General features: G+C 49.1%; 1 protein-coding gene across 1 annotated transcript in view; it reads left to right on the top strand.

Annotated features, from left to right (window-relative positions):
* SLC4A4 (solute carrier family 4 member 4) overlaps window positions 1-24,698 on the top strand; it is a 210,406-nt gene that overhangs the window by 17,884 nt on the left and 167,824 nt on the right. The window contains exon 2 of the mRNA XM_056855929.1: window positions 17,391-17,464. Coding sequence (XP_056711907.1) covers window positions 17,391-17,464 — 74 coding nt within the window. The remainder of the gene's footprint in view (window positions 1-17,390; window positions 17,465-24,698) is intronic.

Raw genomic sequence — 24,698 nt, 5'->3', positions numbered from 1 at the left:
TTTTCTGCCCACACGCGAGGGAATGGTCAGACCCCCCCAAAATACATTTAAACCAAGTGCCTTCATTTTCTGCTTGAGCGTAAGGGAATGGTTGGACCCCCTCTCTCGGGCCTGGACGGCTTAACCGGACCAGAAATCATATGGGAAAGAGGAAGATGTCTTGTCTCCTCCAGCCTGCATTTTGGCGTGTTAATCCTGACTCTGCTTGGGTGTCCTGAGGGCAGCTTTATTTATATTGTTGAGTGTCTCATGACCCGCTTGGTTTGTAACAGAGGGCTGTAAAAATGTCGAGCGTGAAGGTTTGAGTTCTTGGTGTGTTGCGGACAGGGCGTCTTCCTGTCTGTATGGCCAGCGTTCCCTTTCTCTGTCTGAAGTGACGATGTCGGTTGCCTCGATTAATTCTGGTCATCTCGGCAAACCCTTCCACGTCTACGAGGAATTTCCTACGGCTGATATATTTAAAGAACTTTTTTTATCATTAGTTCTGATCGTTCTAGCAATATTCCCTTGTGGCCTGCCTTTCCCCTGGAAATGCAGTGAACTGGGTTGTGTGCGAAGCGACGAATATCGGATTGATTCAGGAGAAGGCAGTTGCATGTGTGGGTGTTAATTGTGCTCCACTATGTTCTCAATGTGAAGAAGTGAACATAAGGAAGGCCATACTGGATCAGACCCAGGTCCATCAAGTCCAGCAGTCTGTTCACACAGTGGCCAACCAGGGGCCTCTAGGAAGCCCACAAACTACACGACTGCAGCAGCTAGGGTTGCCAGGTTCCTCTTTGCCACCAGCAGGAGGTTTTTAGGGCGGAGCCTGAGGAGGGAGTTTTGGGGGGGAGGGACTTCAATGCCATAGAGTCCAATGGCAAAAGCAGCCATTTTCTCCTGGTGAACTGATCTCTATCACCTGGAAATCAGTTGTAATAGCAGGAGATCTCCAGCTAGTACCTGGAGGTTGGCAACCCAAGCAGCAGCATTATCCTGCCTGTGTTCCAAAGTGGCAGGAAGGTAGGCTGTGTGAGCTCTCCCCTTCTCTCTTGTGTCCGACAGAAACGGGTGGAGAAGAAGAAGAAGAGTTGGTTTTTATATACTACCACACAAGGGAGACTCAAACCGGCTTACAAGCACCTTCCCTTCCCCTCCCCACAACAGACGCCCTGTGAGGTAGGTGGGGCTGAGAGAATTGTGAGTAGCCCAAGGTCACTCAGCTGGCTTCGTGTGTAGGAGTGGGGAAACCAACCTGGTTCACTAGATTAGCGTCCGCAGCTCATGTGGAGGAGTGGGGAATCAAGCCTGGTTCTCCAGATTAAAGTCCACTGCTCGAAACCACCGCTCTTAACCACTACTCCACGCTGGAGGTGGGGACAGGACAAAACAGACAACAGGAGTACAGAGAATCTGCTCCCAACATTTATTTTCAAGGATGCTCTGAAAACTTCATCTTCTTTGCCCTTCAGCTGGCTGATGTAGTATCTTTGGTTAATTTTGCCCAAGGGTAAAAACATGGCTTTTCACACCTTTCTGGGCGCTGATTCCGAACGCTGCCTCTAGCCGAGCCAGAAGCTTTAATTTTAGTGACTGCAGTGCAGAAGGGGAAAAGGTGACTCCGTGCTCTTGTCTTTTTGGCTTGGAAATGGCTTTCTTTAATTAGAGTATTAGCAAAGAGAGGCAGGCTGGCTATTTCTGGTTTAAAGTCGAAAGCTGGTGTAATCCGTTGGAAAGAATGAATCTAAAAAGTGTTTTTTTTGGGGGGTGGGGGGTGGGGCAACGCATCCATTTGAAAAGACAAATTGAATTTTTCTGCATTAGACAGTCAAGTGCACAGTTCGCACGGATCTGTTCCGCTAATGGCGATGCTGTCTGCCAGGACAAGAAGGCTTTCCTCATACAGGTGCATAGAACAGTGTGACAGATCCGTGAGATTTGGCCCTATGCTATAGGGATTCCAGCCTCCATATGGGGCCACGGAGGTCTCCCAGAACTACAGCTGATTCCGGACTACAGCGATCAGTTCCCCTGGAGAAAATGGTTGCGTTGGAGGATGGACTCCAGGGGGTTATACCCCACTGAGGTCCTTCTCCTCCCACTAAACCCTGCCCTCCCCAGGCTCCACCCCGAAATCTCTGAGAATTTCCCCACCTGAATTTGGCAGCCACATCTGGGGTCGCTTCCCATGATGCCACTCTCACCAAAGTGTGCGGTCCAAATAGGGTTGCCAGGTCCCTCTTCGCCACCGGCGGAAGGTTTTTGGGGCAGAGCCTGAGGAGGACGGGGTTTGGGGACAGGAGGGGCTTCAATGCCATAGGGTCTAATTGCCCAAACGGCCATTTTCTCTAGGGGAACTGATCTGTATTGGCTGGAGATCAGTTGTAATAGCAGGAGATCTCCAGCTAGTATCTGGAGGTTGGCATCCCTACACTGGTGGGAGGTTTTTGGGGCAGAGCCTGAAGAGGGTGGGGTTTTGGGGGGAGGGGCTTCAATGCCATAGAGTCCAATTGCCAAAGCCGCCATTTTCTCCAGGGGAACTGATCTCTGTTGGCTGGAGATCAGTTGTAATAGCAGGAGATCTCCAGCTAGTACCTGGAGGTTGGCAACCCTACACTCATCAAATTGTTCTGTCCAAGCAACCGTGTGGGTTGCTCGGGAGGATAAACTAGCCCCGATGGTGCGAGGAGGACAGTTTTGATTGATTAAATTGTACAGGGCTAGAAGGGTTAAACCCTTCCCCCTTACATGCTGGACCCCCGAGTTAATCGGGGCCCTGTACCCTTGCTGTATCGCATCTACTTTGGACCTCCTTGCTAAGTAGGGCACGGCCCTGTTGAGTCAGTTGCAAGATCTTGACTTGTCTACCCAGCATTACGGTTCCTCGGTGCCAGGGTCGTGGTTTTGCTTGCCAAAGCTATAAAGAAATGGCGAGATAATGAGCGTAGATAACTAGGCATTAGCTGCTATTTGCTTCCTGTTACCTTTAAGCAGCTATAGATTGTGCGCAGAAATCAGGAGTAAAGGAACTCTTTGTTAATCTTCTTCTTGCTCAAAACCTGTTTGATCGGCTAGCAGGTTGCGTAGCTCGACGGGGTTTGTCGCCGGCTGGTGGAAAATTTTGTGGCGGTGTGTGTGCGTGTAATTGGAGGCTGATTTATCAGACAGTCGCTCCTGGCGTGCAAAGTCTGTTGTAATCATTTTACCATTTGTCTTTGTGATAAAGCTTGGAGGCAGGACTTTTGCCAGTGGGGGCCTGATGCCCGGAAAGAAATGCTCGGAGGGACGCCCTGTGCAGATTTGGAACTAAATCTCTGATCCATTAGGAAATTCTGATACGACGATGCGGCGGGTTCCGTACGGGCAGCTCTTTGTGCTAAAAAGACAGATGAAAATAATCTGTGCTGAATTTTATTTGCATATTCATTTCCCTTCTGCCTATCGTGGGGGAAGATACAAATCTGTGCAAAACCCTAAAGCCCTGCCCCCCTCCATAGAATCATTCAGAGTTGGAAGGGACCACCAGGGTCATCTAGACCAATTCCCTGCACAATGCAGAAAATTCACAACTACCTCCCCCCCACACCCCCAGTGACCCCCACTCCATGTCTAGAAGATGGCCAAGGTGCCCCCCCTTCCGTGATCTGCCCAAGGTAATAGAATCAGCATTGCTGACAGATGGCCATCTAGCCTCTGCTTAAAAACCTCCAGGGAAGGAGAGCCCACCACCTCCCGAGGAAGCCTGCCCACTGAGGAACTGCCCTAACAGTTAGAAAAGTCTTCCTAATGTCTAGACTTCATCAGTCTCCTGCCTCGACCTTCTGAGATTTCGCAAGGCAATTTTGTCTTGCACTCTTACCCCTATTTTTGTGCAGGTGGTTTGAAAACATAACCAGATTGCCAATATTGATATTTTCCGCATGCGATGCACATTTTGAATGCCCGCCTTATGGATCTTGGAGCTGGTTCTTGAGATACACCGAGACGGGTGCTTTTCTAAAAGAAAGCTCAGACAAGAGATTTATTCACGGGAGTTGTAAAATGTGGGAGTCGTGAACTTTCTCATGATCACCCTCCCTCTGGCAGCCATCCTTGCAATGGCGGGAGGAAAAAACTACCCGTCAGTGCCTCGTGCACTGTTATGACATTTTCAGGTTTTACCACAGAGTTTCCGCCCACTCCTAGAGCCACCCTCCATCACTTCTGGGTTCTCCCCAGAAGTGACGTAGCTTTGCACAGGGTGTTACCCCCCCCATTTCCCTGTCCCCAAAACTCCCCTCCTTATAAGAAGAAAATCACACACACTCCCTCAACTTGCAATCCTTCAGGTTGCGGAAACAATTGAGGCCCACTTGCCATGAGTTTTCTGTCCCCATGTCATAGTGCTTGCATGAGTCAGCTGTTGGTGTGAACAGATGTTGGTGCAACAGATGTTGGTGCAAGATGGCTTACGACTAGGGTTGCCAAGCATGGGAGATGGGGGAGAAGAAGAGTTGGTTTTTTTAATATGCCAACTTTCTCTACCACTTAAGGAAAAATCAAACCAGCTTAGTCACCTTCCCTTCCCCTCCCCACAACAGACACCCTGTGAGGTAGGTGGGGCTGAGAGAGCTGTGACTAGCCCAAGGTCACCCAGCTGGCTTCATGTGGAGGAGTGGGGAAACAAATCCGATTCACCAGATCAGAGTCCACCGCTCCAAACCACCGTTCTTAACCACTATACCATGCTGGTTCCCCAGGTGGGTACTTACTGCTGCTGGGGGCGGGGTGGTGATCTTCGTTGCTGCTCAGCGATGTCACTTCCGGTGCGACCCAAAAGTGCTGGCACTGCACTGGTGTGACGGTCTAGCTGTTACCTGGTATGACGGTCTAGCTGTTACCTGTTTCTGAGCGAGTACTAGAGCGTCACCCCAGTGCAATGCTGCCGCTTCTGGGTAGTGCCAGAAGTGATGTCATTGCACACCAATGAGTGCCCCCCCCCAAATTTGCCAGCCTGCTTCCGCCTGCCGACCAGATGGTCGGTGGGCATCGAAAAGAATTAACTGGAATTTGCCTGCCATTAGTGGGCATCTGGTAAGCCTATGTGATGCTTTCCGCAGAACTGCCTGACAGTTGTCTGAAAGAAAAAGTTACTGCCCTGGTGTAAACATCTGTCAAGTGACGCTACATCCCACCAGCTATGATGTGGCTGTTAAAACTTTTTTTTTTTGAACCGTCAGCTCATCTCTGCTTTTAAAGCCAAAGTACCGGTTCTGCTGAAGCCGTTTCTCAGAGAGATGTCTAAACACACATATCAACAAGGGCTTAAATAGACGTTTTTGTCTAAAGGCTCTTTGTCTTAGGTTAGCATCTAAAAGCCTCTTTTAACAGTCGGAAAGCAGCGAACAGAGCACTAGGAGATGGGCCACTTCCCCTTTTCTGTTTATACAGTCTTAGATTTGTTTTCCAAGAAATGCAACTTTCCAAGACGTGACTTCGAGGCCGATTGTCAAAGTGAGTATTTGAGGGTGAAGAGTACTCAAGACTTACCTATCAATGGTTCCCGTGAAAGCAGCTCTTCTAGGGTATCTCAGTGGGTTATAATGCCATAGAGTTTATCCTCTAAAGCAGCTGCTTTCCCCACAAGAGCTGATCTCTGTAGTCCAGAGATCAGATGTAATTCTAGGAGATCTCCAGGCCCCACCTGGAGGTTGGCAACCTTATGTTCTGTGGGGGCATCTATAAAGTTATCAGCAGTACTTGATTTGAGAGCCAGCATGGTGTAGTGGTTAAGAGCGATGGTTTGGAGCGGTGGAGTCTGATCTGGAGAACTGGATTCGATTCCCCACTTCTCCACACGAAGCCTGCTGGGTGACCTTGGGCCAGTCACAGCTCTCTCCAAACTCTCTCAGCCCCATCTACCTCGCAAGGTGCCTGTTGTGGGAAGAGGAAGGGAAGGCGATTGTAAGCTGGTTTGAGACTCCTTAAAGGTAGAGAAAATGGGGTGTAAAAACCAACTCTTCTTCTTCACACTGGAAGCCTGCTCCAGATTCCTTGATGGATAGAGAGCAAAGTATGGGTTGAATTTATAATCCCACTAATGCAAAATCCATGAGAATGAGCCCACCTTGACCCATACTTGAAATACATTTTGAAGGATTAGCCTGGAAACAAACAAACAAACACATTTATAAGTGTTATGGGGAAAAAGACCACCTGTTTTTACTGTCTAAATTGCTTCCTGCTTAGTTTATCACTCCGGATTTGCTCAGCCCTCGTATGCATTGGTCAAAGAACCTGTTTTAAAGTAAGCCTCTCGTTTGTGCTCAAAATTAGTCTTCAATCAGCTAATTCCCCCATTAATTGTTGGAGACCGCCAGCATTCCCCTTAACATAAGGGCACGCTTTAAAAACTTTAAATACGTTCCTGCCACTACCTTGCTAACCTGATGTAAACACATGCAATATAAGAGCTAATTTTTATCCTGCCCTTCTATGCAGCGGCATAGTTTGCGGGATTAAAGGAATGTGACTTCTATGAAAACAAAGCAGAGAAGATCTTTTTAAATGTTCAAAATAGCAATTACAATTTAAAAAAAATTGTCCAAAAGGGCATAGCTGGAGGATAGGAGGCATATGATCTGGAATAAAGGGATTCTTTGTAACTGTGGTCTGTAAGGGAAACCGTTCCCTTGAAAACAGTCGGCTTTTCTCTGTGCCTGCCTCTTTTCTTGATCCTGGTTGCCCCATTATTTGAGAACAATGGTGAGTTCCCTCCCGTACGGCTTGTTTGATTGCCTTTTTGTCTATCCATGATTTCAACTCTGTCTTTTCATATGATCCTGGAGCCAGTATGGTGTGAGAACCACAGTGGGTGCAGTGGTTAGTGTTCTAGGAACTAGGGTTGCCAATCTCCGGGTGGGGGATGCAGATCTCCTGAAACTACGACTGGTCTCCAGACTACATGAACCACTTATTTATTTATTTATTTATTTAAAACATTTATTCCACTTCTCTTGGAGACGATGGCTGCTTGGGAAGGTGGACTGCAAGGCATTATACCCTACCAAGGTCCCTCCCCTTCCTAAACCCAACTTTAGAGCATAAGAAAGGCCATGTCGGATCAGACCAAGGCCCATCCAGTCCAGCAGTCTGTTCACACAGTGGCCAACCAGGGGCCTCTAGGAAGCTCACAAGCAAGATAACTGCAGCAGTATTGCCCCGCCTGTGTTTTAAAACACCTAATATGTTAGGCATGCTTCTCTGATCCTGGAGAGAATAGGGATGCATCATGACTAGTATCCATTTTGACTAGTAGCCATGAATTGCCCTCTCCTCCATGAACATATCCACTCCCCTCTTAAAGCCTTCCAAGTTGGCAGCCATCACCACATACATCCTGGGGCAGGAAGTTCCACAATTTAACGATGCAGTGAAGTAATGTGAAGAAACACTTCCTTTTCTCTGCTTTGAATCTCTCTCCCTCCAGCTTCAGAAGATGACCCCATGTTCTAGTATTATGAGAGAGGGAGAAAAGCTCATCCCTGTCCACTCTCTCCATTCCATGCATCATTTTGTAGAGCTTTTATCGAACTTTCCCAGGCTCCACCCTCAAATCTCTAGGTTCTTCCAAACATAGAGTTGGCAACCCTATTAGGAACTGGGAGACCCAGGTTCAGATACTCTATCATGGAAGCTCCCTGGAAGGTCTAGGCTTGCAAACTCTGGGTTAAGACATTCCTAGAGATTTGGGGATGGAGCCTGGGGAGGGCAGGGTCCTCAGCAGAGTATAATGCCATAGAGTCCACTCTCCAAAGCATCCATTTTCTCCAGGAGGAACTGACCTCGGTACTGAGCCTGGAGATCTGTTGCAATTCTGAGAGATCTCCCTGCCACACCTGGAGGTTGACAACCTGACCTGTCACTTACTCTCAGCCTAATCTACCTTGTGGGGTTGTTGTGAGGATAAACAAGAGACTGATGTAAGCCGCTTTGGGAGAGCCAGCGTGGTGTAGTGGTTAAGAGCGGTGGTTTGGAGTGGTGGACTCTAATCTGGAGAACCGGGTTTGATTCCCCACTCCTCCACATGAACGGTGGAGGCTAATCTGGTGAACGGGATGTGTTTCCCCACTCCTACACATGAAGCCAGCTGGGTGACCTAGGGCTAGTCACAGCTCTCTTAGAGCTCTCTCAGCCCCACCCACCTCACAAGGTGTCTGTTGTGGGGAAGGGAAGGTGATTGTAAGCCAGTTTGATTCTCCCTCAAGTCATAGAGAAAGTTGGCATATAAAAACCAACTCTTCTCCTTCTCCTCCTCCTTAGAAAAAGGCAAGGAAGGCAGGACAGGTGGAAACTCTCCTCTCTTCAAAGGGACATTGAGAATTCCCTGAGCTATCAGAGCCAGTGTGTTTTGGTTATAGAGTTGCCAACCTCCAGGTGGTGGCTGAAGATCTCCCGCTATTACCACTGACCTCCAGGCGACAGATCAGTTCACCTGGAAGGTGGACTCTATGGCATTATACCCCATTGAAGTCCCTCCCCCTCCCCAAACTCTGCCCTCCTTGGCTGCACCCCCAAAATCTCCAGGTATTTCCCAACCCAGGTCTGTCAACCCCTTTTTGGTTAGAAAGTTGGTCTAGGATCTGGGAGGCCCAGTTTCGAAACCCTACTCTGCCATGAAAGCTGGCTGACCTTGGGCCAATCACACCTTCCCACCCTAACCTCCCTCACTGGGTTGTTGTGAGGATAAAATGGAACAGAGGTCAGCGGAGACCCATGTGAACTGCTTTGTGGGGAAAGGTGGGGTATAAACGAAGTAAATAATAATTAAAAAAACTAAAATGGTTGGTAGTGCTACTTTGCCAAGCAAACAGGAAGATGTTTCAGTGGAATGTGTGCAGGCTCACACTCCCTTTTTTGGGTTGAGGAAATGTTTGGGTTGAGGAAATGGCTGAGGAAACGTTTGATGCCCTGCGAACCCCCTAATCTCTCCCTACTTTTTTCTCAGTAAAAAAAAAAAGAGGAAGTGAGAAGTAGTTTGTGTGTGTAAAGTGCCGTCAAGTCGCCGCTGACTTATGGCAACCCCTTTTTGGGGTTTTCATGGCAAGAGACGAACAGAGGTGGTTTGCCAGGGCCTTCCTCTGCACAGCAACCCTGGTCTTCCTGGGTGGTCTCCCATCCAAATACTAACCAGGGCGGACCCTGCTTCGCTTCTGAGATCTGACCAGATCAGGCTAGCCTGGGCCATCCAGGTCAGGGCGAGAAGTAGTTTAACAGTTACAAAATTAGGTGGCTAAAAATTGGACTACTTAAAGTGTGAAGTGCTTGAGGTGGGAGGTTGAAAAAGTTCACCGGACCCACAGAACTCTGGCTGAAAACTCTGCACTGGTGTATCCTTGTTGAAACAAGGGCCTGCTACCTGGTGGACAGGTAGCAAAGGATTCAGAGAGGAACACAGTGGCTGATGACCCCAGTGTTTTGGGATTTTGAACCAGAACTTTAATTATTGTTCCCTAACCAAGGGAAAGGTCTGTAAAACCATTCTAAATATAAATAGATAAGGAATAATATTTAGTGTTTCTGTAGCGCTTCTCCTGTATGCTCAAAGCATCTCTCAATGCATTATTTCAGCAGTCCTTATGATGACACTTTATTCTTATTATTCTTATTATTTTCGTTTCACAACCCTGCTCTCCACCCCGCTACCAAGGCGGGGCTCAGAGAAGCTATCAACAAGTTAAAAATATACATAATACATCCAAAGAAAAACAGTACATAATAATGGGATGTAGAATAATAATAAAACCAGATTATAGAAACCAGTTTTGATTGAGCCACTACAATAGCAGACTCTACAGCTAGTCTGAATAGCGCAGGTGAGAGCAGCCTTCAATTAAACCAATTCCGCTCCCCAATGATTGAGAAAACAATGAATTGGGAGAAGGGAAAGAAAAAAGACACAGTTACCAACCATAGTGTTAGGGGTTGCCAGGTCCCCTCTCTCCACCGGCGGGAGGTTTTTTGGGGCGCGGTTGGGGCGGCGATCGTGTGCAACGTGATTATGTCACTTCTGGGGGTAAACCCGGAAGCACCACATTGTGGAGGGATGCTTTAGCACTCAACCCCCCAAAACGCAGTTACTCGGGAGGGTCAAAAAACTAAGCATAGAGGCCAAGACCTTCCCCTGATGTTGTCTCCCAGCACTGGCATTCAGGGGTTTGCTACCTCTGAAAGTGGAGGTTCCCTTTAGCCAACATGGCTAGTGGCCACTGATGGAATGGCCCGAGTCCTCTATTGAGAGGGTGCAGGTTATAAATCACACGAACACATGAAGCTGCCTTATACTGAATCAGACCCTTGGTCCATCAAAATCAGTATTGCCTACTCAGATCGGCAGCGGCTCTCCAGGGTCTCAGACAGAGGTCTTTCACATCACCTACTTGCCTGATCCTTTAACCGGAGATGCTGGGGGATTGAACCTGGGACCTTCTGCATGCCAAGCAGATACTCTACCACCGAGCCACAGCCCCTCCCCAACAGATGAACACATGAAGCTGCCTTATACTGAATCAGACCCTTGGACCATCAAAGTCAGTATTGTCTGCTCCCGTGGTTCCCAAAGTGGGCAGTACCACCCCCTGGGGGGCGGTGGGATTACCTAGGGGAGCACTAAGAGGCAAGGGGGCAGCAGGGGTGTGTTAGAGGTGGGCCCCTTCAACTGTGTTGTTGGATAGGGTAGGGGACGCTGAGGTTGAATTTGTGGAACCAAGGGGGCAGTGGCCCGAAAGGTTTGGGAACCACTGGTCTACTCATACTGGCAGCGGTTCTCCGGAGTCTCAGGCAGAAGTCTTTCCCATCACCTACCTGCCTAGTCCCGTTAACTGGAGAGGCCGGGGACTGAACCTGGGACCTTCTGCATGCCAAGCAGATGCTCTGCCACTGAGCCACAGCCCCTCAAAATCGAACCAATAAACATGACCTCTGCTCCATGGATCTGTCTAACCCCCTTTTAAAGCCACCCACGAATCGCGGTGGTTCCCAAATAAAGCCGGGAGCTTGAGAACCAGATCCTGGAATAATCTATCACATGTGGCGCTGGAAACTGAGACTTGTGCCAAACGAAAAGGCGTTAAGCAGGTAGCAAAGTCTGAATTCTAGCGTCAGCTTGTTCCTGTTGAAAGGGAAACTCTTCATGGAGATAGCGGTGTGCTTGTAAGTGCCAGTGATAAAATTCTGGAGGCAGTGTAATATCTCGCTTTTTAGCCGCCTCTTTCTTTCCTGCAGCTGTATCTGTCATTTTCGTAGCCAGGAGATCTAATTTCGCAGCTGGGAGGGCCTAAGCAAACTTCCTTTCTGTGCAATTGTTGCATTTTGCCTCCCCTGTTGAGCAACCAGGCGCGGGTCTCGATTGCACGCTTGTCTTCTTACCCTTCCTTCCCTCCCCGCCCCTTCCTTGCTCTTTTCGGACCGCTCTGACTTGGCTGGCTGCGAAGGGAGTGGTGTTTCAGCCGGGCTCTCCCATTGGATGGGCCCCGCACGGCCCATATAGGCTCCTCGACGGGCTGACGTCCCTTTCGGTGTGTTTGGCGCAAGGAGCGCGAGGACCTTCCGGCAGGTTTCGAAAGCCAGCATTGAAGCGACAGGAGTCAAGGATTGCTGCTTTCTCAGCCAGCTGGATTTTTCAGGCCAGAGATTTCTAGGAGTGTGGCAGAGGGCTGCATGTAGGTTTTGACACAGAAAAAACCTATAAACATCTTGCGTAAAAGCTTTCCCAAGGGGGCATATAGTAAACTCCTGTGTGCGTGATAAGAAAGAGCGAGGGGGGGGGGAACAGCTGATGAGGAAGCCAGGAAGGAAGCATAATCAGATGTGCTCTGTCAAGTCACAGCCCACTTATGGGGATTCTGTAGGGTTTTCAAGGCAGCAGATACTCAGAGGTGGTTTGCCATTGCCTGCCTCTGTGTAGCAACCCTGGACTTCCTTGGTGATCGCCCATCCAAGTACTAACCAGGACTGACCCTGCTCAATTTCCAGGATGTGACAAGATCAGTCTAGCCTGGGCCATTCAGGCCAGGGCATATCAGATTTACAAGAAACCAGGTGTTTCGAGCGAACGCCAGAGCAAAAATTATATTTTGAATTAAATAACTCTGATAAGATGAAGAGTTGGTTTTTATATGCCAACTTTCTCTACCGCTTAAGGAAGGATCAAATCGGCTTACAATCACCTTCCCTTCCCCTCAACAGATACCCTGTGAGGTAGGTGGGACTGAGGGAGCTCTAAGAGAACTGTGGCTAGCCCAGGGTTACCCAGCTGGCTTCATGTGGAGGAGTGGGGAAACAACCTGGATCACCAGATCAGAGTCCGCCGCTCATGTGGAGGTGTGGGGAATCAAACCCTGTGGTCCAGATTAGAGTCCACCACTCCAAACCACGGCTGTTGACCACTACACCACGCTGGCTCTTGGCAAAGCTCCTTCATTGCACACACTGGTCCTTGCTTCTGCGAAAACATTCGCAGCGTTGCTGCTCAATCCTTTGCTCACCTGTTTCTAAGTAAACATACATAGGTCCGAGTTGTAAAGATGGGATCTTCACTTTTCCGGTGGGAGTGAGACCTGTTGAAATCAGTGGGGGAACTGGGCTAGGGTTGCCAACCTCCAGGTGGGGACTGAAGATCTCCTGGAATTACAACTGATTTCCAGGTCAGTTCCCCTAGAAAAAATAGCCGCTTTGGAAGGTGGACTCTATGGCATTATACCTCCTCTCCCCAGGCTCCACCTCCAGATCTCCAGGAATTTCCTAATCCGAAGTTGGCAACAAGTAAAGTTGCCAAATCCAGCTTGGGAAATTCCTGGAGATTGGGGGGGGGGAGGCTTAGGGAAGGGCAGCCTTTGGGGAGGTGAGGGAGCTAGGGAAGGGCAGCCATTTTCTTCAAGGGGATCCTATCTCTGTAGTCTGGGGATCAATTGTAATTTCAGGAGATCAATTGTAATTTCTTCGCCTCACCTGGAGATTGGCAGTCTTAGCAGCATGTTGTAGAAGAGCACAAGAGCTAGAGGCTGCTGCCTGAAGAGAGGAAAGGATCAGTCCAGGCGCGAGAGAGGAAAGGCAGTTGAGTGTCATGGGAGCCACCAAAGATACAGCTGGGACGCCATGGTAAAACCTTCAGAAGAAGAAGAGTTAGTTTTTATATGCTGATTTTCTGCCTTTTAAGGAGAATCAAGCTGCTTTACAATCACTTTCCCTTCTCCTCCCCACAACAGACACCCTGTGAGGTAGGTGTGTCTGTGAGAGCTCTAAGAGAGCTGTGACTAACCCAAGGTCACCCAGCTGGCTTAGGGTTGCCAAGCTCCAGGTACTAGCTGGAGACCTCCTGCTATTACAACTGCTCTCCAGCCAATAGAGATCAGTTCCTCTGGAGAAAATGGCCACTTTGGCAATTGGACTCTATGGCATTGAAGCCCCACCCCAACCCCCCCTCCTTAGGCTCTGCCCCCAAAACCTCCTGCCAGTGGCGAAGAGGGACCTGGCAACCCTAACCTGGCTTCATATGTAGGAATGGGGAAACCAACCCCGTTCACTAGATCAGAGCCTGCTGCTCATGTGGAGGAGTGGGGATTCAAACCCGGTTCTCCAGATTAGAGTCCACCGCTCTTAACCACTGCACCACGCTGGCTCAGTGGGGGTTTATGGTTGGTATCGCAAGATAGAGGGTATTCTGGGTATGATTCTTCTTGCAGGAACTGAGGTCCAGGTCGGTTAGGATTTCAAGAAAGCAATGTGGGCCTTGAATCGAGCACTTTAGGATTGCTATCTCCTGGTTGGAAAATTATTGGAAATTTGAGGGTGGAGCCTGGGGAAAGCAGAGTTTTGGGGAGGGGAGCGAGATCAGGCGTGTGATGCTATAGAGTCCTCCAACTGGAGGTGCCATTTCCTCCAGGGGAACGGATCACTGCAGCTGGAGATGATTTGTCATTCCAGGAGATCATTTGTTGTTCCAGGAGAACTCCCAGCCCTGCCTGGAGGTTGGCAACCCTAGGTGGGAGTTATTTGACCCAGAAGCTTTATGAGTCTGCACCCCACTTGTCCTGAAAGGCATTTTAGCCAGCGAGGTGTAGTGGGTTAAGAGCGGTGGTTTGGAGCGGTGGACTCAGATCTGGAGAACCGGGTTTGCTTCCCCACCTCCTCCACATGAGCGGCGGAGGCTAATCCGGGGAACTGGGTTTGTTTCCCCCCTCCTCCACATGAAGCCAGCTAGTCACAGCTCTCTTAGAGCTCCCTCAGCCCCACCTACCTCACAGGGTGTCTGTAGTGGGGAAGGGGAGGGAAGGCGGTTGAAAGCCAGTTTGATTCTTCCTTAAGTGGCAGAGAAAGTCGGCATATAAAAACCAACTCTTCTTTTTCACTGTGAACTTTCCGCAGGAGAGGCTTGCCAAGGTTGTAATGCAGCTGCATGGCCAAGAGGTGACAGCACTTCCCATATGTTTGGAAACTCTTGGTTGGGTAGAAGCAACATCTCGGTTTCTCTTAAACTCCAGTTTGAAACATGGGCCTTGAAACCAGGACCCTCTTATGACTGCTGTATAGGGGTGCCTGCCTCCAGCTGGGACCTAGGGATCCCCCGGAATTGCAGCTCACTTGCAATCTACAGAGATCGGTTCCTCTGAAGACAATGGATGCTTTGGAGTGTGGCATCTTTGGCATTGTGTTCCACTGAGGTTCCTGTCCTCCCCAGACTCCATCCCCAAACCTCGAGGAGTAGCCCAACCTGGATCTGGCATGGGGTAGATTCCAGAGGGTAGCCATGCTATGGATGCCATCCTAGGGATTTCCCAGAATCGCAGTGTATCCCCAGACTTTATCCACACAACAACCCCATGAAATAGATTAGGCTGCGAGTAAGTGACGGATTGGGTTGTCAACCTCCAGGTGCAGCAGGGAGATCTCTAATAATTACAACAGATCTCCAGGCTCAGTACCGAGGTCAGTTCCTCCTGGAGAAAATGGGTGCTTTGGAGGGTGGACTCTCTAGTATAATACCATAGAGTCCACCCCCCAAAGCATCAATTTTCTCCAGGAGGAACTGACCTCGGTACTGAGCCTGGAGATCTGTTGTAATTATGAGAGATCTCCCTGCTGCACCTGGAGGTTGACAACCCAATCCGTCCCTTACTCGCAGCCTAATCTATTTCATGGGGTTATTGTGTGGATAAAAAAAGCGGAGACTGATGTAAGCTGCTTTGGGAGAGCCAGTGTGGTGTAGTGGTTAAGAGCGGTGGTTTGGAGCGGTGGACTCTAATCTGGAGAACCGGGTATGAGTCCCCACTGCTCCACATGAGGGGTGGATGCTAATCTGGTGAACTGGATTGGTGCCCCCACTCTTACACATGAAACCAGCTGGGTGACCTTGGGCTAGTCACAGCTCTTAGAGCTCTCTCAACCTCACCTACCTCACAGGGTGTCTGTTGTGGGGAAGGGAAGGTGATTGCAAGCCAGTTTGAGTCTCCCTGAAGTCGTAGAGAAAAAACCAACTCTTCTCCTTCTCCTGCCTCACAGGGTGTCTGTAGTGGGGAGGGGAAGGGAAAGTGATAGTAAGCCGGTTTCATTCTCCCTTAAGTGGCAGAGAAAGCTGGCATATAAAAACTAACTCCTCCTCCTTCTGTCAAAGATCTTTGTGAAACAGATTTTTAAAAAAGAAAACCTTTAGGAAAATTGTTTCTGTGTTTCTTTTCCCTGTCCCCTTTCCCCTCGCAAACAAGCAGTTTCGAAATACTTTTTTTTAAAAATTTTTTTATTATTTTCACAATTTTTTTACTGTTGGGTAACCTTTCAGCAACACATTCATTTCACAGATAACACAAATAGAAAAATTTAACGGCGTCGTCGAAAAGCATTTTCATCTATTAATAAAAAGACGTTAAAATAAAAGACTTCCCCCTCATCTTCCTCCATCTTACTATAAATTTATCTACTCTTTTGTGTAGAAGTTGTAATCCAAGAAAATACATCAAGCTTGGTGAAAGGGCAGTTTCGAAATACTTGATGGTTTTAAAGGAGAGAAGCTTTTGCCGCACAGACAAATTGAATATCCCGACAGATTTCGGGTAGTAATCAAGGGGGTGGCATGCACGCGCCTAAGACTTCTGTGCATGCTACAAATTCCATACCATCTGCTCCTGCTGTCGTTCAGCTGCATTAGTAGCAAGTAACCCCTTCGCTGCTTCGAATGAATTGCATGTCTTCTCGGACACAATGCCTGTGGACAGACAGTAACCATCCCTGAACCCGTTGCTTGGTGAGCATAACAAAAGTCACCTAAAAGGTGAATCACTTAACGGAGGCTGTGAACTCTAAGAGGAGTACTTGTACGTATCCATAAGGGATTGCCACCGTAAGCCGCCTTGAACCATAAGGAATGGAGGGATAGAAATGTTTTAATGCATAATAAATGAATAAATTGTGCAGTTGGCAATGCTGTCTTGGGGAGGGGCTGTGGCTCTGTGGTGGAGCATCTGCTCGGCATGCAGAAGGTCCCAGGTTCAATCCCTGGCGTCTGCCTTATACTGAACCAGACCCTTGGTCCATCAAAGTCAGTATTGTCTACTCAGACCAGCAGCGGCTCTCCAGGGTCTCAGGCAGGGGTCTTTCACATCACCTTTTTGCCTAGTCCGTTTAACTGGAGATGCCAGGGATTGAACCTGGGACCTTCTGCATACCAAGCAGAGGCTCTGCCACTGAGCTTCAGCCCCTTAAATCCATGGGGGATCCCTGCGTGTGTGTGTGTGAGAGAGGGAGACAGAGAAGGGAAGGAAACTGTACACCAGGGACCATATGACACTTATGCAAATAAGGCTCTGATGGCCTGACTTGCCAGAGCCCAGAGTCTCTGGATAATCCCCCGATGTCAGATTTCTCTAAGGCCAACATGTGACGCGCCGCTTTGCCTTGCAGCAAAGAAGTGTGCCCTGCCGGTATTAAGGGGGCCGGCTGGAGCCTCGGCCGTCTCCGTGGAGCCAGGATGCTTGCCCACTTTGGCTGCCGAGTTCGGGATGCGCTTCTACTCTGCCTGCGGGCGGCCACCTTGTCCAGAGACCTCTGAAGCGCAAGCCGCCCCACCTCAATGCCGAGACCCCTTGCGTGCTGGCCTGCGTCTCCCTCCGGGGCCTCTCTCTGAGGAAAGGAAAAGACACCAGCCGTCGTTACCTTTCTCTCCCCGGCGGACTCTGCTGCGATGTCCTCCCGAGGCTAGCGGCCGAGCACCGTGGCACCGCCTGACGGGGTGGTCACCTTGGTGTGAAAAGCGACTCTCGGCTCTCTTGTATCATGAACAATAACCTGCAAGTGAACCTCCCCAGGAGCTGGGCCAATTCGAGCAGCTCCCTCCAGGAGAGGTCTGAACACTCTTTCTTTCTTTTCTACTACTACAGGATGGAGGATGAGGCGGTGCTGGACCGGGGGGCATCGTTCCTGAAACATGTGTGCGACGATGAGGAGGTGGAAGGTAAGCAATCTCCTGCTCTGGGGCGGAGGCGTGGCTGGGTGGGCTTCTTTCCGACGGTGCGAATCCTTCTCGCTCCCAATTTTCGCCTGGCCCGAATTACGCGCCAAATCAGCAGCACCTGAGATGCGTCTTTAAAGAAAGGTCTTGCAATGTTCTGGCCCGCGGGACGTTTGCATACCCTCTGGGTGCCGCGGTGTGTTTTTGAAATACCCTTCCTCGTCTAGTTTGGTTTTGAGAGGGCCTTTGGGTTCGTATGACGCTTAGCGATAAAAGCGGGGCAGGGATAAAGCGGCCAGTGACACATACGGAGAACCTGACGCTAAACAAGGCCGACAGAGGTGGTGTCGAGAGGAGGCTGCCGAGGGTTAGGGGTGGGGCCCGCCCTCTAAGAGGATCTCTTTTTTCTGTGGGATTCCTTTCGGAAGCAGGTCACGGCTTTCTATGACGAGAGGGCCTTTTTCTCTCCGTCCCTCAACCCCCCCAAGTGAGCACACCAAAGGAGAAGTTTCTTTTGTCTTCATTCCTGCAATCATCCATGAAAGAACAGTTTTGTCCCGCATACGAGTCAGTTTCTTTTGTCCCCATAGAATGGTGGATAAGTACCTGGAAAGAGCAGGAACGTATTTCAGATTCTCACATCGAGGCTTCAGGTTTCCATGGATTATACTAGGACTGCAGATTTACATGGGTGTAAGTAAGCCCATGGAGGTCACAAGAGGCCTTGCTCACCCCGGATGTTCTTGCAGGAAAAAAAAGTTAGCATTCTTCCTCCTTCATCTGCTAAAAATAACAACCATGAAGTGATATATGTTTTCTTGAAGAAAGTTTTGGGACCTAACAATGAAACTTTATTTTTTGGTATGTATAACCCCCCACCCCAGAAGAGAGTGTACAAACACAGCAATCTTGCAAGCAGCATAGGACAAACTTTATGTTATAATTGTAAGGTGGGCCTTGTACCAGAACTCCCAGCAACCGTGCTCCTGAGCCTGTGTGTGACAGCGCTGACATCGCTGTGTCAGTTCTGGGGACAACCAGGAAGTTACACTGGGGTACCTCTAGTAACCAGCAGAAACTCTATGGTAAAACAATAGACTTTCTGGTGATTCCTAGAGCTACCCACGGTCACTTCCAGGTACAACCTGACATCATTGCGTCAGTTCTGGGTACAACCAGGAAGTGACACTGGGGTACCTCTAGTAATCTGCACAAACTCTATGGTAAAACAATAGAATTTCTGGTGATTCCTAAAGCTACCCACTGTCACTTCCAGGAAGTGATATACTGAAGTGATATACAACCTGGAAATGATATACTGAAGCAGAGGCTGGTGGTGATTTATTTATTTTTTCGCCTCCCACTGCTGTTTTAAGGGGTGGCGGGCAACAGAGATGATCGGTGCGAAGCCAGGCAACCCTACCTGCGATCCTGTCCTAGCCTTGACAAGGTCGCCGGTGTTCTGGAGTAAGCTGTTCAGAGACGTTCCTTGCTTCTTTCCACCTGCCCCCGGTTGTTCTTGATAGGGAATGCGGTGACGGGAGCAGGATCTTCGACTGAGGCTGCCTGGTACATTCTTGTCTTGGTTGGCAAAATGCCTAACCAGATGTGCGCGATGAGAGAACCCAGTTTTGCAAGGAGAAAAATGCTAGCGCTCCACCTTTATCCTTTCGAGATAAGGATTTGGCTCGGTGAATATGAATTCCTGAGAAACTTGTGGCGGCCCCTATGACTTCATAGGGGAGTGGAGGGCAGCGGATTTCTTGGTTTGTTGTCTCAGTTACTGGAAACGTTAAAGGAAGCTGGTTGGTTTCATGTAGGGGGGGCGAGACTTGGCCTGTTTTTTTGGTTCCTGCTGTAGAGCGATGGGAAATTAGCGCTTGCTTAGACTGTGTGGTGTAGACAGCTAATTAGAGCCCTCTCCAGAATAAGCAGTAGATTGACATGGCTATCAGGAGGAGATGGAAGCAAACCACAATTTTTTTGGGGTAATAATTGATGTGTCTTGTTCATCAGACTGAGTGCTTTCGAGTCTTTCAGAGAATTGCTCGTTCCCTTGGCAGTTCAAAGAGGTTCTGGAGAGTCTCCAGGTTTAAAGATGCTTGATTTAATCTACAAACCCTTGTATGGTTCAGGATGCAGCCTGGTTACCTTCTAGCTACCAGCTCCATCTTTGGAGATCAGCGTAATACATAGGGTTGCCAACCTCCAGGTACTAGCTGGAGCTCTCCTGCTAATACAACTGACCTCCAGCCGATAGAGATCAGTTCCCCTGGAGAAAACAGTTGCTTTGGCCAATTGGACTCTATGGCATTGAAGTCCCTCCCCCCCAACCCCGCCCTCCTCAGGCTCCGCTCCCAAAACCTCCCGCCAGTGGCAAAGAGGGACCTGGCAACCCTAGTAATACAGGAATCAACAATTCAAGGCTACTGCACTAAAATCTGTCTTTGGAGGAGAAGTAGCTAAGGAAGTTGAGGCTCATCCTCCCTTTCGTCAGAGTAAGAGCAGGGATTTCACTCCTTCCAGTTTCATTCACCCTCGGTGACATTGTTTGGCAGACAGATCTGATTGGCTGTGTGACGTCATGACCTCATCACGTTTTCTATGTCATTTCTGAATGGCTATGATTATGCCGTGAAGATGAAGCTCTTTCAAGCATGCAGAGGGTGTGAACGAGCATGAAAAATGCATTTTAAAATAGTATTTATTTTGTGAATTCTTTTTCTCTTCCCCACACCTTCATGGGGTAACTTTCATAACTGAAAATCAAACCTTGCCAATATTTGGCAGAGTTATTCAAATGATCTGACCTGGATCGCATGTCTAGCCATGCTGTTTTAACTCTGTTCCATTTTTCGAGCCTTTCCTTGGTTTTTCAGATTTTTTTGAGCTTTTCCAGATTCCCTGCCCCTGTCAGGAAACTGACAACCAATGGCTAGTAGCCATTGATTAGGGTTGCCAACCTCCAGGTGAGGCCAGGAGATCTCCTGGAATTACAACTGATATCCAGACTACTGAGATCAGTTCCCCAACCTCCAGGTACTAGCTGGAAGTCTCCTGCTATTACAATTGATCTCCAGCTGATAGAGATCAGTTCACCTGGAGAAAATGGCCGCTTTGGCCATTGGACTCTATGACATTGAAGTCCCTCCCCTCCCCAAACCCTCCCCTCCTCAGAATCCGCCCCCAAAACCTCCCACCGGTGGTGAAGGGGGGCCTGGCAGGCCTAGGAGAGCCGCTGCCAGTCTGTGTAGACCAGTGGTTCCCAACTTTTTTTTGTCCAGGGACCACTAGGACTTTTTTGTCCGGTGCAGGGACCCCAAGGTTCAAAATAAAAATTCAGAGAATTTGAAAATAAACTTTAATCATAACTGTTAAACATTAAACTTAGAATAATATTTGAATATATTTTTATAATAGAGAATTTTTAATTGAAATTATTAATTTATTATGGGTTTATAACTTTGTTTCGCGGACCCCCCGGTTGGGAACCAGTGGTGTAGACAATGCTATCTTTGATGGACCAGTGGTCTGATTCAGTATAAGGTGGCTTCCATGTGTATATTCAGATTTAGTTGCGTTAGATGTGGGTGTCTCTCATGGTCTTGATAACTGCTGCGTTGAATGTGTGCAGTTATAACTGCTCTGAGAGGAGAAACACCGTGAGCAGATAACAGGTTCTTCCCCACCCGCAGTCTAATCTTCCAATGTTACCGCCCCTATCAAGAACATCAAGCAAGAGAAAATAACTTTTAATTTGCTTTCCCTTCCTACTGTGCCCGACTTTTTGAATTCCTTTTGGGCTGCTCTGCCTGTTCAGCTGTTTAACTAGAGGGATCTCTGGTCCCACCGTGACAACTTGCAGTCTGTCGGCTTGTGCTCTTTGGCTGCTTAGAAGAAGGAGGAGTTGGTTTTTATTCCCCGCTTTTCTCTTCCGAAAGGAGTCTCAAAGTGGTTTACAATCACCTCTCTCCTCATCCCCCACAACAGGCACCTTGTGAGGTAGGTTGGGCTAAGAAAGTTCGGAGAGAACTGTGACTAGCCTAAGGTCACCCAGCAGGATTCATGTGAAGGAGTGGGAAATCGAACCCGGTTCTCCAGATTAGAGTTTGCTGCTCTTAATCACTACACCACACTGGCTTATCATGGGTGGCATGATTTGGTTCCAATGCTTCTCTGCCAGCCATCCTCTTGGGCAACCCCGAGAGCCAGCATGGTGGTGTAGTTAAGAGCGGTGGACTCTGATCTGGAGAACTGGGTTTATTTCCCCACTCCTACACATGAAGCCAGCTGGGTGACCTTGGGCTAGTCACACTCTCTCAGCCCCACCCACCTCACCTACTTCAGGTGAACTGATCTCTATTGGATGGAGATCGGTTGTAATAGCAGGAGATCTCCAGCTAGTACCTGGAGGTTACTACAACAAAAAGCAGGCACTTATGGCAAAGAAAGCACGTACTGCTGTTGCTTGAACAAAGGAAGTCAATGTAATCACAAACACATAAGCATAGTATCTGGAGGTTGGCAACCCTGGCGGGAAGCCTCCTGCCAATTCCCTTGGGAGGGGGGAGGCCTAATGTGCTGGTCACACCAGCGTAAAGCCATGGCAAAACCATGGAGTTTTTGTGCAATGCTAGAGCATTCCCTTGTTTCACTTCAGGTTTAAACCAGAGGTGACCTAGGCATGCCAGCATGAGGCAGTCGCGCCAGGCCCCTGCTCCAATTGCTCCCAGGGGTTGCACACTACAGCCGGGCAACTCTAAATCCACCTCTTACTTTTCACTGAAGTTAAACCTTAATGTGTAATTCCAATTGAATAGTGCCATCGTTCTCTTCCTTTCCATTTATTTGTCTCTTCCACTAATCAGTATTTATTTGTATGCTCTTTTTCTCTTTTTCTCTTTCTCTCTCTCTCCCTCTCTCTCGTTCTGTCTCTTTCTCTCTCTCTCTCTCTCTCTCTCTCTCTCTCTCTCTCTCTCTCTCTCTCTCTCTCTCTCTCTCTCTCTCTCTCTCCCTCCCTCTCTCCCTCTCTCCCTCTCTCCCTCTCTCCCTCTCTCCCTCTCCAGCCAGCCAGCCAGCCAGGTGGAGTGGTAAAGAACAGTGGTTTGGAGCGGTGGACTCTAATCTGGAGAACCGGGTTTGATTTCCCACTCCTCCACATGAGCAGCGGAGGCTAATCTGGAGAACTGGGTTGGTTTCCTCACGAAGCCAACTGGGTGACCTTGGGCTAGTCACAGCTCTCTTAGAGCTCTCTCAGCCCCACCTACCTCACAGGGTGTGTGTTGTGGGGAGGGGAAAGGGATTGTAAACCGGCATTTAAAAACCAGCTCCTCCTCCTTCTTCTGCTGCTGCTTGTTTTTCTCTCTCTTTCTTCTTCTGCTTCTTCTGCTTCTTCTGCTTCTGCTTCTTCTTCTGCTTCTTCTTCTGCTTCTTCTTCTGCTGCTGCTGCTTGTTTTTCTCTCTTTCTCTTTCTTCTTCTTCTCCTCCTCCTCCTCCTTTCTCTCCCTCTCTTTCTCTCTCTCATGTTACTCAAGGGAGTATCACACATACATTGATAGCCCTCAAGGCGTGCACAGTGTGGCACTTCTCGAGGCAGCAGAACCCCACGACAACAAGTGACAGGTGAGGCCAAGATGGTTCTTGTGGCAGCTATGATGCCTGCTTAGGGCAAAAGTCTTCGCCCAGCTCAGACTGGCAAGGCCCATTCAGGGCACCCCTAGGCAGCAGCTGCCAGCCGCCGCCTCTCGCTTTAATTCTGTGGTCATCTGCTGGCTAATGGCAACACATCATCATAACAGAAACACCCCAGAGTGTAATCTTCATAGTTTAATATGCTGACCATGGAACTAAACGGTCTCTGTAATCTTTTCATTGCATGCACGCAGTGCAGCTTTTAGTAACATGAAATGAAAGTTCTGTGTGTGCGTGCGCGCCGCGCACATCAAAACCCATCTGCATTTCTTTCCTGCTGGTTCCACAGGGTTGCCAACCTCCAGAGAGCCAGCGTGGTGTAGTGGCTAAGAGTGGTGGACTCTAATCTGGAGAACCGGGTTTGGTTCCCCGCTCCTGCACATGAGCGGCAGACTCTAATCTGGAGAACCAGGTGGGTTTCCCCACTCCTACTCATGAAGCCCTCTGGGTGACCGTGGGCTAGTCACAGCTCTCTTAAAGCTCTCTCAGCCTCACCTACCTCACAGGGTGTCTGTGGAGGGGAGGGGAAGGGAAGGTGATTGTAAGCTGGTTTGATTCTTCCTTAAGTGGTAGAGAAATTCGGCGTATAGAACCCAACTCTTCTTCTGGTGGGGCCTGGAGATAGCCTGGAAACACAACTGACCTCCAGACTACAGAGATCAGTTCCCCTGGAGAAAATGGCTGCTTTGGAGGGTGGGCTCTATGGCCTTATATTTCGGGGTGGTCCCTCCCTTCCCCAGGGCCCACTCCTCTAATCTCCAGGAATTTCCCAACCTGGGGTTGGTAACCCTAAGGCCAACCATTCTTGAAAATTTGCGTAAAGCTGGAACATGAGAGTAGGGCTGTCTCCCCCTACCCGGGCAGTTCTTCCCCTCCCACCTCCCTCTGCGATTTGCTTAAAGGAAATGGTTGGCATTTGTTTAAAAGGTTAAGATAAACTTCTGGACTTTCCTCCCAGAAGTGCCTGAACAGGAAATACTTGACACAGTTTCTCAATGCGACTTTGTGTTCGTTGCCTTTTCCTACTGACTCGTACAAGCGAGCTTTCCCATGAGAACAGCACCATAAATGGCTACTGTCCTCACGTGGCGGACGGTCACCTTTGGCAGGTGTTGGGTTGCCAGGTCCCTCTTCGCCATCGGCAGGGTTTTTGGGAGCGGAGCCTGAGGAGGGTGGGGTTTGGGGAGGGGAGGGACTTCAATGCCATAGAGTCCAATTGCCAAAGCAGCCATTTTCTCCAGGTGAACTGATCCCTATCGACTGGAGATCAGTAGTAATAGCAGGAGATCTTCTGCTATTACCTGGAGGTTGTCATCCCTAGGCAGGTGTTGTTGCTGACATTGCCTCAGGCTCAGTTTCCCTGGAAGTGTGGCTTTCCCCAGAGATAGGGAGTGGTCACCATAGTTCGCTTGTGGAAATCCCTCGCCTCGGGAACCTAGAAATGCAGTGGAAGTCATTATCTTTGAGAGCCAGCGTGGCGGAGTGGTTAAGAGCGGCGGACTCTAATCTGGAGAACCGGGTTTGACTCTAATCTGGTGAACTGGAT

This window comes from Euleptes europaea, chromosome 9, assembly GCF_029931775.1.
Source record: "Euleptes europaea isolate rEulEur1 chromosome 9, rEulEur1.hap1, whole genome shotgun sequence".
NCBI lineage: Eukaryota > Metazoa > Chordata > Lepidosauria > Squamata > Sphaerodactylidae > Euleptes > Euleptes europaea.
This window is presented reverse-complemented; position numbering and strand designations above follow the sequence as displayed.